Below are 12912 nucleotides of genomic sequence, written 5' to 3' on the forward strand. Positions count from 1 at the left end.
ACAGCAAAACTCAGTGAGTGCCATAGATGGGGCATGTAACTCAGGGGCCATGCTAGACCCCTAGTACTAGGAGAAAGGAACAGAAATTAAAATACCAGTCAGCATTTATGACGCTGACCATGTCATCGACAGAAACAGAACTCTTCTTGGAGCAGAGCCGAGCCTCACCAGGGCAGGTGAGAGATCCAGTTTCAGAGAGGCTCTCACACAGGACGGCACCATCCCATGAGGTGCTAATCTTGGAGGGCAGCGGTGCTCTTGGCCTTTGCTTTCTTACATTTTGGTTCTGCTTTAGTTGTTACTTCGCCTCCCAGCTACTCTCCCCAAAGCTTTCGGCTACCACATTTCCCCATGCACTGATATTCTGCTCTGATCGCTCTTTCTGAACCATCTCCTTTCAGAAATACTCTCCCTCCCCCCTTTTTTCCCTTAGCTCCATGGACTCTGTTTTTGTTGACTCTGTCTTCTTTCTTCTCTGTTACCTGGCTTGACTGTATCTCCTTTGTGGACATTTTCTTTAAAACCTGGAGCTCTGTGGTTGTCTATCCACGTTTGAGAATAAAGCACTAAAAGCCACGGAGAGCGCAAGCTACTTATCACTGTGTGAATAAATAATGTCGCTCTAATTAAAACCCAACCGAGCCACTGTTCACAGTGTCCTGGGCCACAAGAACCCAAGCCACTATCATCTCCTTTGAGGATGATTATAGAAGCTAAGTGCTCTCTCTCATGCTGGTCTCACCTATGTCTCCTTCTCTACACAGAGCCTACTGTGTAGTCTAAACTGAGCCTGCACGTCACATGGTCATTTACTACCGTTCCCTTTCAGAAGAGTGATGGGCTTGAGCTGGTGTGATGGGGAGTGTCAATGGAGGGTTGTCTAGAGGTCAGGCTGGTCTGTCAGCATGCCTGTGGAAGATCTTCCTTGTATCCATTAACCTGGTAAGACCAAGTCCATTGTGGGCAGCATCAATCCCTGGCTTTGGGTCCTCAACTATATGAGAGTATAGAGGGTGAAAGGAAAGGAAGGCATGAGTGTTAATCTCGCTCTCCTCTTGACTGGGTGGGATGTGACTTGCTGCTTCGAGTTCCTGCCTTGACTTCCTTGAGATGATGAACTATAATCTACAGCTAAAACAAATCCTTTCTTCCCTAAGTTTCTTATTGTCGAGGTATTTTACCACAGCAATAAACGGTGACCCTGGTTTATTCACTACAGAAACCCTTTGGTGAGTGAAGGGAAGTGGGGTGCACACAAGCAAAAAAGCACAGGCCTGTCCTTGCCTTTGTAGATGTCTAGGTTCGACTCTTCCTTCTGGGCCTAAGTGTCTCTCTAGTGAAGTCACCTTGTTTGCCTTGCCATAATTGAAGGAGTAGAGGGACCCCTTGCTGTCCTTAAAAAGACAGCCAAGGTAAAGGCCTGAGGAATCCTAAGCTGACTCTACCCTGCTGTCTTTAGAACCCATGATAGCCCGCCCAGAGCTTTCGCTATGGTTTCTCTGGAGGCTAAACTCTAGGATATTCATGTCAATCACCTAGCAATACAAACATGGATGAGGCACTCTGGCTGTTTTGTATTGAACATGAGCAGCTCAATGTTCAAGCCTGGCTCTGTGCTCTGTTTCAACAGCGATGACTATTGGGAATTTGACTTCTTTCTTGTCTCAACTGTGTTCTATACACATGAAAGATCTGTACTGGCTGGTTTTGTGTGTCAACTTGACACAGGCTGGAGTTATCACAGAGAAAGGAGCTTCAGTGGGGGAAATTCCTCCACGAGATTCAGTGTAAGGCATCTTTTCAATTTGTGATCAAGTGGGGAGGTCCCCTTGTGGGTGGTGCCATCTCTGGGCTGGTAGTCTTGGGTTCTATAAGAGAGCAGGCTGAGCAAGCCAGGGGAAGCAAGCCAGTAAAGAACATCCCTCCATGGCTTCTGCATCAGCTCTTGCTTCCTGATTGAGTTCCAGTCCTGACTTTCTTGGTGATGAACACCATTGGTGGAAATGTAAGCTGAATAAACCCTTTCCTCCCCAACTGCTTCTTGGTCATGATGTTTGTGCAGGAATAGAAACCCTGACTAAGACAAGCTCTAAACAGCATCTGCTCTGCTGGGCAGCTGTTAGCTCCATCTCTGCCCTTATGGGGTAACAACTGAACAGACCTTTCTCTCTCAGTCATGCCTACTACTCGACACCCCAACTTTCTGGGTGCTCTTCAGCTGTGCTGTACTTCCGGGCACTCAACCAGCAGAAGTGATTCCTCTATTTCATGAAGGTGAAAATATTTCTGGTTCAAAGCCACAAGCTATCAAATGTGTGTTGCTGATTTAGTATCGACCAAGGCTGAGATTCGGACCTAACAGACTTGAGAGTTAAAATGCAGACCTCAGCCGCTCCGATGGCTTCATCACATCCCCAGAATCACTCAACGAACTGAACTCCACAGAGTGCATGCCTTCAAAAGTGCAGTGCTGGCTCGTCCCTGCTTGCTATGGGTGAAGCGATGCTTCAGAAACAGAAACTAGTGGTTCCTCAGACCAATGCAGATCCATAACTACAGCTACCACGAGAGCTTAAAATTCTGACTTGCAATCATTTCTTTTTCAAAAAAATAAATTCTTTTATAGGATAAGTTGCTATGTTGAAAACTGCACACACTTAGGTCAGACATCATTGCACACAGCTTTAATGCTGGCTCTTGAAAGGGAGGTAAAGGCAGGTGGATCTCTGTGAATTCAAGGCCGGTCTGGTCTATCTACTGAACATCAATCAGGGCTACACAGTGAGATGCTGTCCCGATGCGGGCTGAGTGGGCATAGTTCATGGGGGGGGTGGGAGGAGTAAAGCGTATACAAAAAGCTGAAAAAAGTTTTTTAATTCAGAATAAACTACAGAAGAAAAACTTGGATTCTTCAGTCTTCAGTAAAAATCAGAGTAATTGCTACCTTAGGCCACACTTGGTCCATTATTAATTTTGTTGCATATTCTACTAAAAATGGAGGGTGAAATTGCAAAACAAAACAAAACAAAACAAAAACGAAAAACAAAAAACAAAAGCTTATCAAAACAGGCAAGTAGATTTAATGGAACAGGACTGAAAGACCAAAAATAGATTTACACACATGTTCCATGTGTATGGGAACTCAGTTCCAACCAAGGGGTCAATTAGAAAAGATTCCCTGCTTTATAAATGATGAAATAACTAAAACCCATAGCCAAGAGCAAAAACAAAACAACATAACAATAACCCTTCCTCCTTCCCTCACAGCACATATAAAGACTGACTCAGAGGAACTAGCCTATATATGAGAGTTAAACCACAAATGTTCTGGGGGGAAATACTCCGAAAGTGTCAGAAAACCATTCTCAACTGCAAAACAAAAAGCAGGAACTAAGAAAAAGAAGAACAAGTTGGACTGTATCAAAACGAAAACCTTTGCTTTTTAATAAAACCCTGTCTGGAGTTGAGACTGTATCTGACCGGTGGAATACTTAAATAGCAGGGGCAAGGCTCTGGGTTTAATCCCAGCACTGAAGAAAACAAACACTGTCAAAATGAAAGGACAGAGCACAGTGTACAGATAAACACTTGCCACGCATGAGCTTCCTACAGTGAGCATGCACAAAAGAACTCTTCAACCCAACCAAAAGGGCACTTCAATTAACATATCATAAAGAGACTAAACAGAGACTTCCAAGTCAAATGAACAGCAAAGACATTAAAAAAAAAAAAAAGATCAACACCATTAATCAGTAAGAGAAATGAAAAGATGCAATGAGGCTCTACAGACCTATCAACCGGGACATGTGTGGGTAAGGCGCAATGCGATTGGAAAGGCCAAGATGACAGTCAAGTTTGATGGTCAACTTGACACAACCTGGCATCACCTAAGAGTCTCAATGAGGGACGGTCTATAATGGGTTGGGCCATGGAGCTGTCTCTGGGGATCATGATTAAGTTAATAGATGTGAGTGGAGCCAGCTCACTGTGGATAGTCCTGTTTCCTGCCAGTCCGGAACTGTGTGCGTGAGGGGAAACTAAGCCAAGCCAGCAAGCAGGTGAGCATGTGAGTCCTTGCTTCTCTGCTCTTCACTGAGGACATGACAACTATTCTAAGTCCCTGCCGTAATAGAACCTGTGATCTTCTCCCCTCAGCTGCCTTTTGTCAAGGTATTTTATCACAGCAACAGAAATGAAACAGTCAGTGTGCATTAGGACAAAATACTGTGCCTACAGCTGAGGTCAGAATAGGAGAGGCAAAAGACAGTAGAGAACTCTCTTCAAGGGTTATTACAGTATGTTAGGTTTCTGACACAGCACTTTACACTTTAAAGAATACAATAAAGTAAGTACATTATTTCATTACACTTATTATCATGGTCTTTAAACAAAGGCACAGGTCACAAGACTAAGGCAAGGTCACTTCAGTTCTGCATAGACTATGCCAGCTTGCGCACAGTATCCATTCAAGGCGAATGGAATGAAGTTTGTTTTGTTTGAACAATATTTATTTACTAATTCTACTCTCTTCCTGTTTATCTCTTGTTCTGAAAGAACTCTAGGCTCCCATCTGGAAGGGACCCTGGGCATTACAGATTGATTTTCTATGTGATTTCTGCTGACCTGTCTGTCAGACACTGGATGAGCTTTTACTTACTGAGCTGGCCCTTATTGTGAAATGGATGGTGTTCTAGCACCGAAATCGGCTCAAGTGTGGCTGACAAGCTATGCAAGTCTACAAGAGAAACAGCCAAGGCTCTGCTCCCAAGAAACATAATTCTGAAAATAGCAAACTATAAAATCAGAATAGAAGATGTCCACTGTATACCACTTCTCTTTTTAAGGATTACTACCTGGCTCTCTTCAAGAACCCTTAATTACCTAATAATATCAAGGCAATATTATTTTTCAAGGCTGGCCAGCAGTCCTTCCAGACAAAGAAATTCTCCATCAAGACTATCAATACTTAGATTGAAAAAAAAAAAAAAAACAATATGAAATCTTTATCCTTTGCTTTCTGCATTGAAATTCATAGGTCAGAAATAAAAACACAGAGGGTGTGTCTGAGGTCATTCATATGAGTGCATCCATAATTCAGAATAAGATAGGGCACTGATGGTATTCCAACTTGCACCATCATGAGTCCCACACAGTTGCATAGGACTCCCAAGTAGCCGATGTTAATAAGAAGCAATACCCCCAAGTAAATGCCCTTGGTAGAGGTTAAAAACAAAACCCACATATGTAAGAAGAGCAGAAATTGATCAATATTACAAGTTCAGCACTTAATTCTGCCGAGTAAGGATCAGCCACGGGTACTTACAAACCAGCATGACTGGCAATCCAATAGGTGGGTGTGGTGGGTTCAATAGGAAGGGACCCCATAGGTTCATGTGTTTGAACACTACTATTAGGAGGTATGGCCGTACTGGAGCAAGTGTGTCCCTGAGGGAGTGGGCTTTGAGTTCTGTGCTCAACCTAAGCACAGTGTGGCACAATCTCCTTCTGCTGCTTCTGGATCGACTTGGAGAACTCTCAGCTCCTTCTCCAGTACCATGTCTGCCTGCATGCCTCCATGCTTCTCAGCATGACTATGGTAATAGATTACCTCTGAAACTTTAAGCCAGCCCCAGTTGAATATTTTCCTTTATAAGGGTTGCTGTAGCTATGGGGGTCACTTCACAGCAATAAAAACACGAACTAAGGCAAAGCTATAAAGGCATAAATATACCAATACTACATCTCAAAGTCAAGCATAATCATTGCTCAATTCATTTGACCAAATTGCAATTATTACCAAACAAGAAACAAATTCAATTCCAAATATGATTTGATTTGATCCTACAGCTGAAATTCTAGAATATTTACTGCCATTTTGAAAACTGTCCTCACCTGTTCGATGACATAAAAGGCAAATTCCAGCCGCTGTTTCTGGAGCATCGGGATCAGGTGCAGGAAAAAAATTGGAAGATGTTCATGGCGGTTACGGAAGGGGATGAGAACTGCCACCTTCAAAACAGAACAGAACTCCTGCAGGTAAGGTAGCATTGCAACAAAGCCTACATGAGCTGAGCCTTGAAAACTGGCCTTTACGTCATTAACCTTGTTATAGTCTCAGTTATAGTACACAGGCTCGGCCCTTGCCTGAATGCCCATTGAGGTCTTGTGAAGCTAGGAAGGACAGATGAGCTGCAAACACTTCTTAAACATCACTTACAAAGCTACCCTCCCCACCCCACCCCCATCCTCCACACCTCGTCCTCCCCAGACCCACCACCCCATCCTTAACTTCTAAGATCCAAACTTTGCCAGACCTTTGGTTCTGACCTTCACAAACCTCAAGTGTCTTCTAATTTACTTTCTGAATTTGAGTTCAATTGGCCATATTGTTAACTTGCTAATATAACTTAAAACCAACACAGAGAATTAGCTATACATGAATTCCAAAAAGTAAAAAATAAAATAAAATAAAATAACTGAATTTTCAAACAATTTAACAAATAAAAAGATTACTAAAATGTCTATATCACTCCATACTCTAGACTTTAAAAGAACCAAAAACCTGGGGTTTGTTGAAAATTTTAATCTAGACCAATATACATTGATTGAGAATGGTAAGTTCTGGAACTCATTTTACTTATGAAATCAGGACATGACATTAGATTGCCAACAACAACAACAAAAATCATCAATGGAGCTAGGGGTGTAGTCAAAGATGAAATACATGCTTAGCATGTGTGGGTCCTAGATTCAGTCCTCAACACCAATAATAATAATAATAATAATAATAATGACATGTATATTATGTATATTGTCAGAATTGTAAAAGGGACAAACTGAGCTATCAAGGGTTTACTTTAAAGGAGAAGAAGATCAAGCTTAGTAAACTTGAAGGTTCCAAGGCTAGAAAGACCACTCGTCTCTTTCCTTTACTGATGTGACAGCTAGGACAGAGACAATGCTAAGAGGCTGCCATTTCCATTGGTGATTTTCCATTTGGTAAGTCATGGGTACCACCATGATTCGCTCCCCCTGAGGACCGCGCTCCCATTTGACTTGCCCCGAAGATGTCTCTTAGATCCCCAGAAGAGCTCCTGGGGAGCTGCATGATGCTACAGAAGTATCTAAGACTCCAGCCCTGCTCCCTTCCCACTTGCTGCTCACTGAAGCTGCAAAGCAGGTACTTGCTCTTCTGATGTTTGGCACAGCTGAGGATTTCCTAACTCCATCAGGAACCAACCAGCTCAAAGGGCCTGGGGTCACAGTGGTAGGAAGACAGTTAGCTAGTGTTACATCCATGCCTAGGGTCTAGCAGTGGAACTGTAGAAAAATCTGCCCATCTTGGCTTTGCCTCTGGCTACAAGTTGCCTACCTATGACATAATACAAACAAGCCCCAATGCAGTAAAGACAAGTTACAGGTGCTGAGCAGGGGAGATGACTCATGGGGAAAACTGCCTGACAAACCCGCACCTGAAAGTTCCCCTGACCCCTCCCCACATCACAGCACACACTCTACGCTCATTATACACACAAAAATAAATAAAAACTTCCAAAACCAAATTCTAGAGGCTGGAGAGATGGCTTGGTGGTCAAGAATGCTTGCAGCTCATTCAGAGGACCTGAGTTCCATTCCCAATATCCAGTTTATCCACAGCCACCAGTAACTCCAGCTCCAAGGAATCTGACTTCCTTTTCTGGCCTCTGAGGGCATTTGGACATACAAACACACAGACAGGTAGACACATACATACAGATGAAAAGAAATCTTAAAAATAAATAAATAAATAAATAAATAAATAAAAAGATTAAAGATATGTAAGCAAAGAAGACAGTCTGGACTAAAGATTAATTAAATTAAATTAATTAGGGTGAGAGTTAAATACAAGAATTAAATACAATTAGGGTGAGAGGCTGACCATGCAAAGACGGCAAATACCATGTTATAGCCCTTAATGCTGTGAGACCCTCAGAAGTATCTAAAACACCAAGAGCTGGGTTTGGCATGGTTTGTTTGTTGCTGTTTGTTTGGTTTTTGTTTTAGTTTGTTGTGTTTTTTTTAGACTTTTTGTTGTTGTTTTTTGTTTTTTGCTTTTTCGAGACAGGGTCTCTCTGTATAGCCCTGGCTGTCCTGGAACTCACTTTGTAGACCAGGCTGACCTCAAACTCAGAAATCCCCCTGCCTCTGCCTCCCAAGTGCTGGAATTAAAGGTGTGCGCCACCACACCCGGTTAGACTTTATTTTTATGTTATGTATGTGAGTACACCGTCGCTGTCCTCAGACAGCAAGAAGAGGCATCGGATCCCAGTAAAAATGGTTGTAGTATGTTTGTTGGGAATTGAACTCAGGACCCTGGAAGAGCAATCAGTACTCTTAACTGCTGAGCCATCTCCCCAGCCTCCCGCTGTTTGTTTTGTTTGTTTGTTTTATCTTAGGAAGAAACTGAGAAAGCATTCTGGCAAATAAAATGGATAAACATGACATTTTAATAGCAAATGCATGTCCAAATTACAATGAGAAGCTATCACATGTAGAGATAATCTCTTGTGGGTTGAATAAAAAGCATTCACCTGTCAATAAAAAAGTGATTGACCAATGAGTTTAAGACAGGAAATTAGGAGGTGGGACATCCAGCAAAGAGCGAGGGAAGGATGCTGGGATAGAGACAGGTCGAGATTGGCCCCAGAACACTGATGGATTCAGCACCAAAAAACTGAGGACCAGGTAACCAGCCACGTGGCAGACCTTAGAACAGAATAACTGGATGATTAACTTATGACCTAGCCGGGAAACAGCCAAAGCTTATGGCCTAGATATCTGAAAATATATTTGAGTCTCAGAGTCCTTATATCAGGAGCAGGGCCAGAAGGAAAAACATGAGCATACAAAAAAACACACAACTACAATCCACATCTTAAGTCACAGGCCTAAAGCTCTGTGTGTGTGTGTGTGTGTGTGTGTGTGTGTGTGTGTGTGTGTGTGTGTGTGTAAAATAAAGCTAAATAATATCTTTAAAATTCACTTGGCATTCCCTCTGTATCTATAAAACGATATTCTTAATAGTTTGTACTTTACTGTCGGGAAAGAAGAAAGCACAATGTCTCGTGGGGTTATCAGCACTTCTTCCACAGGTGTGGACTTGCTGGACAGAGCCCCTCTCTTCTGTTTGTACCATAGAGGACTTTTGGTTACTACATTTGGAAACAATGCTTGATCTTTCTCACCACCCGCCTCATTCAAGAATATTTATGCCACTCAGTTACTTCCCACTTCAGAACCCGTTGTGTACCTTCTGCCCTTCTTCACTGCCTCTTAAGTACACTGTGAAAAGACAATCAAGAAAATGTCTACCACACAGACTTGGCCCAGCAAGCACGCTCTGTTATAGGTGGCTGTGTGCCACCAAAACTGGGTATTAGGAATGGAACTCGGGTCCTCTGCAGGAGCAGCAACCATTCTTAATCACTGAGCCACCATTCCAGCCCCTATAGTTTGGTTTTTAAAAATGTATTTATTTGTGTGTTTATGATGTGTATATACTCCTCTCTCATGCTCTGAATCACACACCTGCTACATGCCTCCGCATGGCAGAGCTTTAAACTAGGCTGGTTTAGAGTCCAGCTAGCTGTTGCCACTGAATTAGAAGGAAACAAGCATGAGCTACTGAGCTCTCATTCTCCTAGGGTGCTGTAGCTCGCCCCTCTTCTTCCTCATTTCCAGTACCTATAGGAACAAATTTCAGATTGATAAAGAAGGGAGGAGGTAGTTCTTATCTGTTTCCTCTACTAGAGTCATAATGGCTGATGACTGTTCAAGAACGGCATGTGTCCCTTAACATCTCTTACAGGCTGACACAGGTGGCTAAGACCCATTCCTGAGAGACCTTGGGTGACATGAAGAAGTTCAAGCCTCTAATCAGGACGTCATCAAGCCAGAGTCTGCAGATGTCAGAGCAATTACTCAAGACTTCATGTGAACCCTGCATGGAAAGCCGACATTGCAGATAACCACCTGAAAGTCACCAATCTGTCCCTCTGTAATTCCCCTGTGGAAGAGAGCCTGCCCCAAAAGATGCCAGACCTATGGAGAACCTTCCTCTCAAACCTGTGACATCAGGAAAACCCACAGAGTTCTAGAACCTTCAATATTGCAAGACTGCAGTACACACTGACTTGGGACTTAGAAAACAGAGAAAGCAAGCCTCAGAGAACATGTGTCCAGTAACTGCTTTCTTCTTTCCCTCAGTTGTGTGGCATTAAAATGGGGCATTATTCAAATCATACATGCAAGCAAAGGCGGGGGTTGGGGAAGGATTGAACGTGGCAAGTATGGCTCACCTCTAAAGGATCTTCAAATTTCCCCCTGCAGTTTTACTTAGTTCAGCTTAAAACTAAAAAACTACATACATTTCATTGTGATGGCTATTCTTGGTTGTCAACTTGACTACATCTGGAATTATCTAAAACCCAAGTGGCTGGGTACATGCGTGAAAGATTTTTTTTTTCCTTGATTAAATCATTTTAACTGGGAATATCTACTTTTAATCTGGAGCTTTTGAGGTGGGAAGATTGTCCTTTAATCTGAACCACATCACTTGCTGGCGGTCTATAAAAAGGACAAGGAATAAGGAAGCTTGCTCTCTATGCCTGCTTGCTCACACACTCTCACCAGAAAGCCCATTCCTTCACTGGCATCAGAGCCTTACATCTTTGAGAATCTGGCATAGACTGAAGACTGGCTGAGACATCCAACCTTGTGGACTGAACAACCACTAGATTCTTGGACTTTCCACTGATATATAGCGATTGTTGGACTAGCTGGACCACAGCCTATATGCCATTCTAATAAATGAGAAGTTGAACAGCATATAAATCTCTGTATTGGAGAAGGACTACTTCCAGGTTGAAGTCACATCATACCCCTTGAGGACATAACACCTGATTTAATGACTCCTGGAGTTCATTGCAAGTGCATCGTGCCATGCTGGACTCAAAACATAGCACCATCACACAAACGTTCATTCAGGATCAGTTTCATAGTATTGAGAACAACGTCCAGCCCGTTTTCTTTGTTGTTGGTAGCGGTGGTTGGTTGGTTGTCCTAGCGCACAAGAGGCTGACATACTCCCTTACAGTTTTTCAAACAAAACATTAAATAGAATTCTGACACGTGAAGCACCTGTGCTCAGCCTTAAGACGAGCAAAGAGCTCAAGGCTCTTTCAAGCTCGACTGTGGCCTCTGAGAAGCCTCTGGTGGCCCAGTACTGGACCCAACTGAAAATAAGTGCATTAGAATCCTTCCTGTGAATTCTCAGTTCCAGAAACTGGTGGGATATGCCTGCAGGTGTCGACAGTCACTGGAGACGCCTGCAGGAGACAGATGGCTCCAAAAAGAGACCCATTTTCTGTCTTCTTTCTTTACCAAAAGCCCCACAGCCCTGAGCACGTAAGCACACACTCTGTGTATGCACAGGTCCATTTACAGCCCTTAAAATAACAGCACCAGCTACAGTGCAATAAATGCATACACTTGGATGCTTTCACTTTGAACCAAGCACACTCTTGTCCCCAAATGTTTAGTCACTGTCACATAGCCTGTGAGGAAAACTGCCTCACCTTCCATCTGGGCTTGCAGTCCTTGGGCCTCCAGTGGCCGCCTGGCCCAATCTCTGAGTCCTTGGAGAAGAGCTGATGGACTTCATCAAAGCCGATCTCACTCACATTGACACTGAGGAACCCCCCTGCAAGTCAAAACACATAAAGAATTGTTTTACTGGGTTTTTTTCCTCTTTTCTTATTTATTTATTTATTTATTTATTTGCCACAAACTGCATGAAGGATCAGCATCAGTCACAGAGTGATGGACAGTACGGGTTACTTCTGTTGTCACCATGTAGTTAAGGAATAGCACCTCCTTTCACTTTTAAATGGTAACTTCCATGACCACCACACTACATTTAGTACACTGGCTTAAGAAAATGAAAATCGTTAGCTTTGCTTTTAAGTTGAAAGGAAATATATTTGGAAACTCTTAACAGCACACTCTTACAATCTAACAATTAATCAAGTATTTTAAAGTGCGTGTGTCTGTGTCTGTGTCTGTGTGTGTCTCTCTGTGTGTGTGTGTGTATGTGTGTGTGTGTCTGTGTGTGTGTGTCTGTGTGTGTAAAGGTCAGACATTAGTTAACTTCTTCTGGTCTCAGTACTCAGGTATCTTCCACCTTTTGAGTCAGGGTTTCTCATTGGCCTAGAACTTTGCCAAATAGGCCAGATGACCAGCCAGCTTACAGGAATCCACCTGTCTCTGCCCCTCATCTCTCCAACACAGGACTACAAGTGTGCACCAACACATCTGGCTTTTTATGTGTCCTCTCCTGACTTGAATTCAGGTCCTTGGGTTTAAGAGGCAAGAACTCTCCAGTTCACCATTCTCCCTAGCCCAGGAACAGGAACCCTAAAACCTACTGGGGGACACTGCTCTTTCTCTGACTCTGGATCCTCTTCTGTAAAAAGGTGCCATCCAAAGAGGTTGAATCCATTCCATTCAAAAGCCTGCAGTATCAGCAGGCTCCACAGCCACAGATATAATGGAGCTCAGACCAAAAACATTAGGGAGAAAAAAGAATGTCATATAGATTTTTTTCTTCCCTAAACAAACAACATACATGGTACCTTTATTTATTAGACAGTATAGCCAATCTGGAAATAACTGAAAGTGTGCATGAGGCCATGCACAGGTTACATACAAATATGACAACATTTTATCTAAGAGACTAAGGAGTCCATGGACTTGGGCACTCTGAGATCCTGAAGTCAATTCCCCACTCCCTGAGAGATGATTGTCACCTATAGAAGGATGGGGGACATACTCAGAAATATTGGCTGCTATCACTCTTATTTACTGGCCTTCCAC

At 43.0% G+C, this 12912-nt stretch overlaps 1 protein-coding gene across 1 annotated transcript in view; it reads right to left on the bottom strand.

Annotated features, from left to right (window-relative positions):
* B4galt6 (beta-1,4-galactosyltransferase 6) overlaps positions 1 to 12912 on the bottom strand; it is a 62433-nt gene that overhangs the window by 10090 nt on the left and 39431 nt on the right. Inside the window, exons 4-5 of the mRNA XM_021214626.2 lie at positions 11616 to 11740; positions 5893 to 6009 (exon numbers count right to left, since the gene is read on the bottom strand). Of these exons, the coding sequence (XP_021070285.1) occupies positions 5893 to 6009; positions 11616 to 11740 (242 nt within the window). The remainder of the gene's footprint in view (positions 1 to 5892; positions 6010 to 11615; positions 11741 to 12912) is intronic.

Source organism: Mus pahari, chromosome 15, assembly GCF_900095145.1.
Source record: "Mus pahari chromosome 15, PAHARI_EIJ_v1.1, whole genome shotgun sequence".
NCBI lineage: Eukaryota > Metazoa > Chordata > Mammalia > Rodentia > Muridae > Mus > Mus pahari.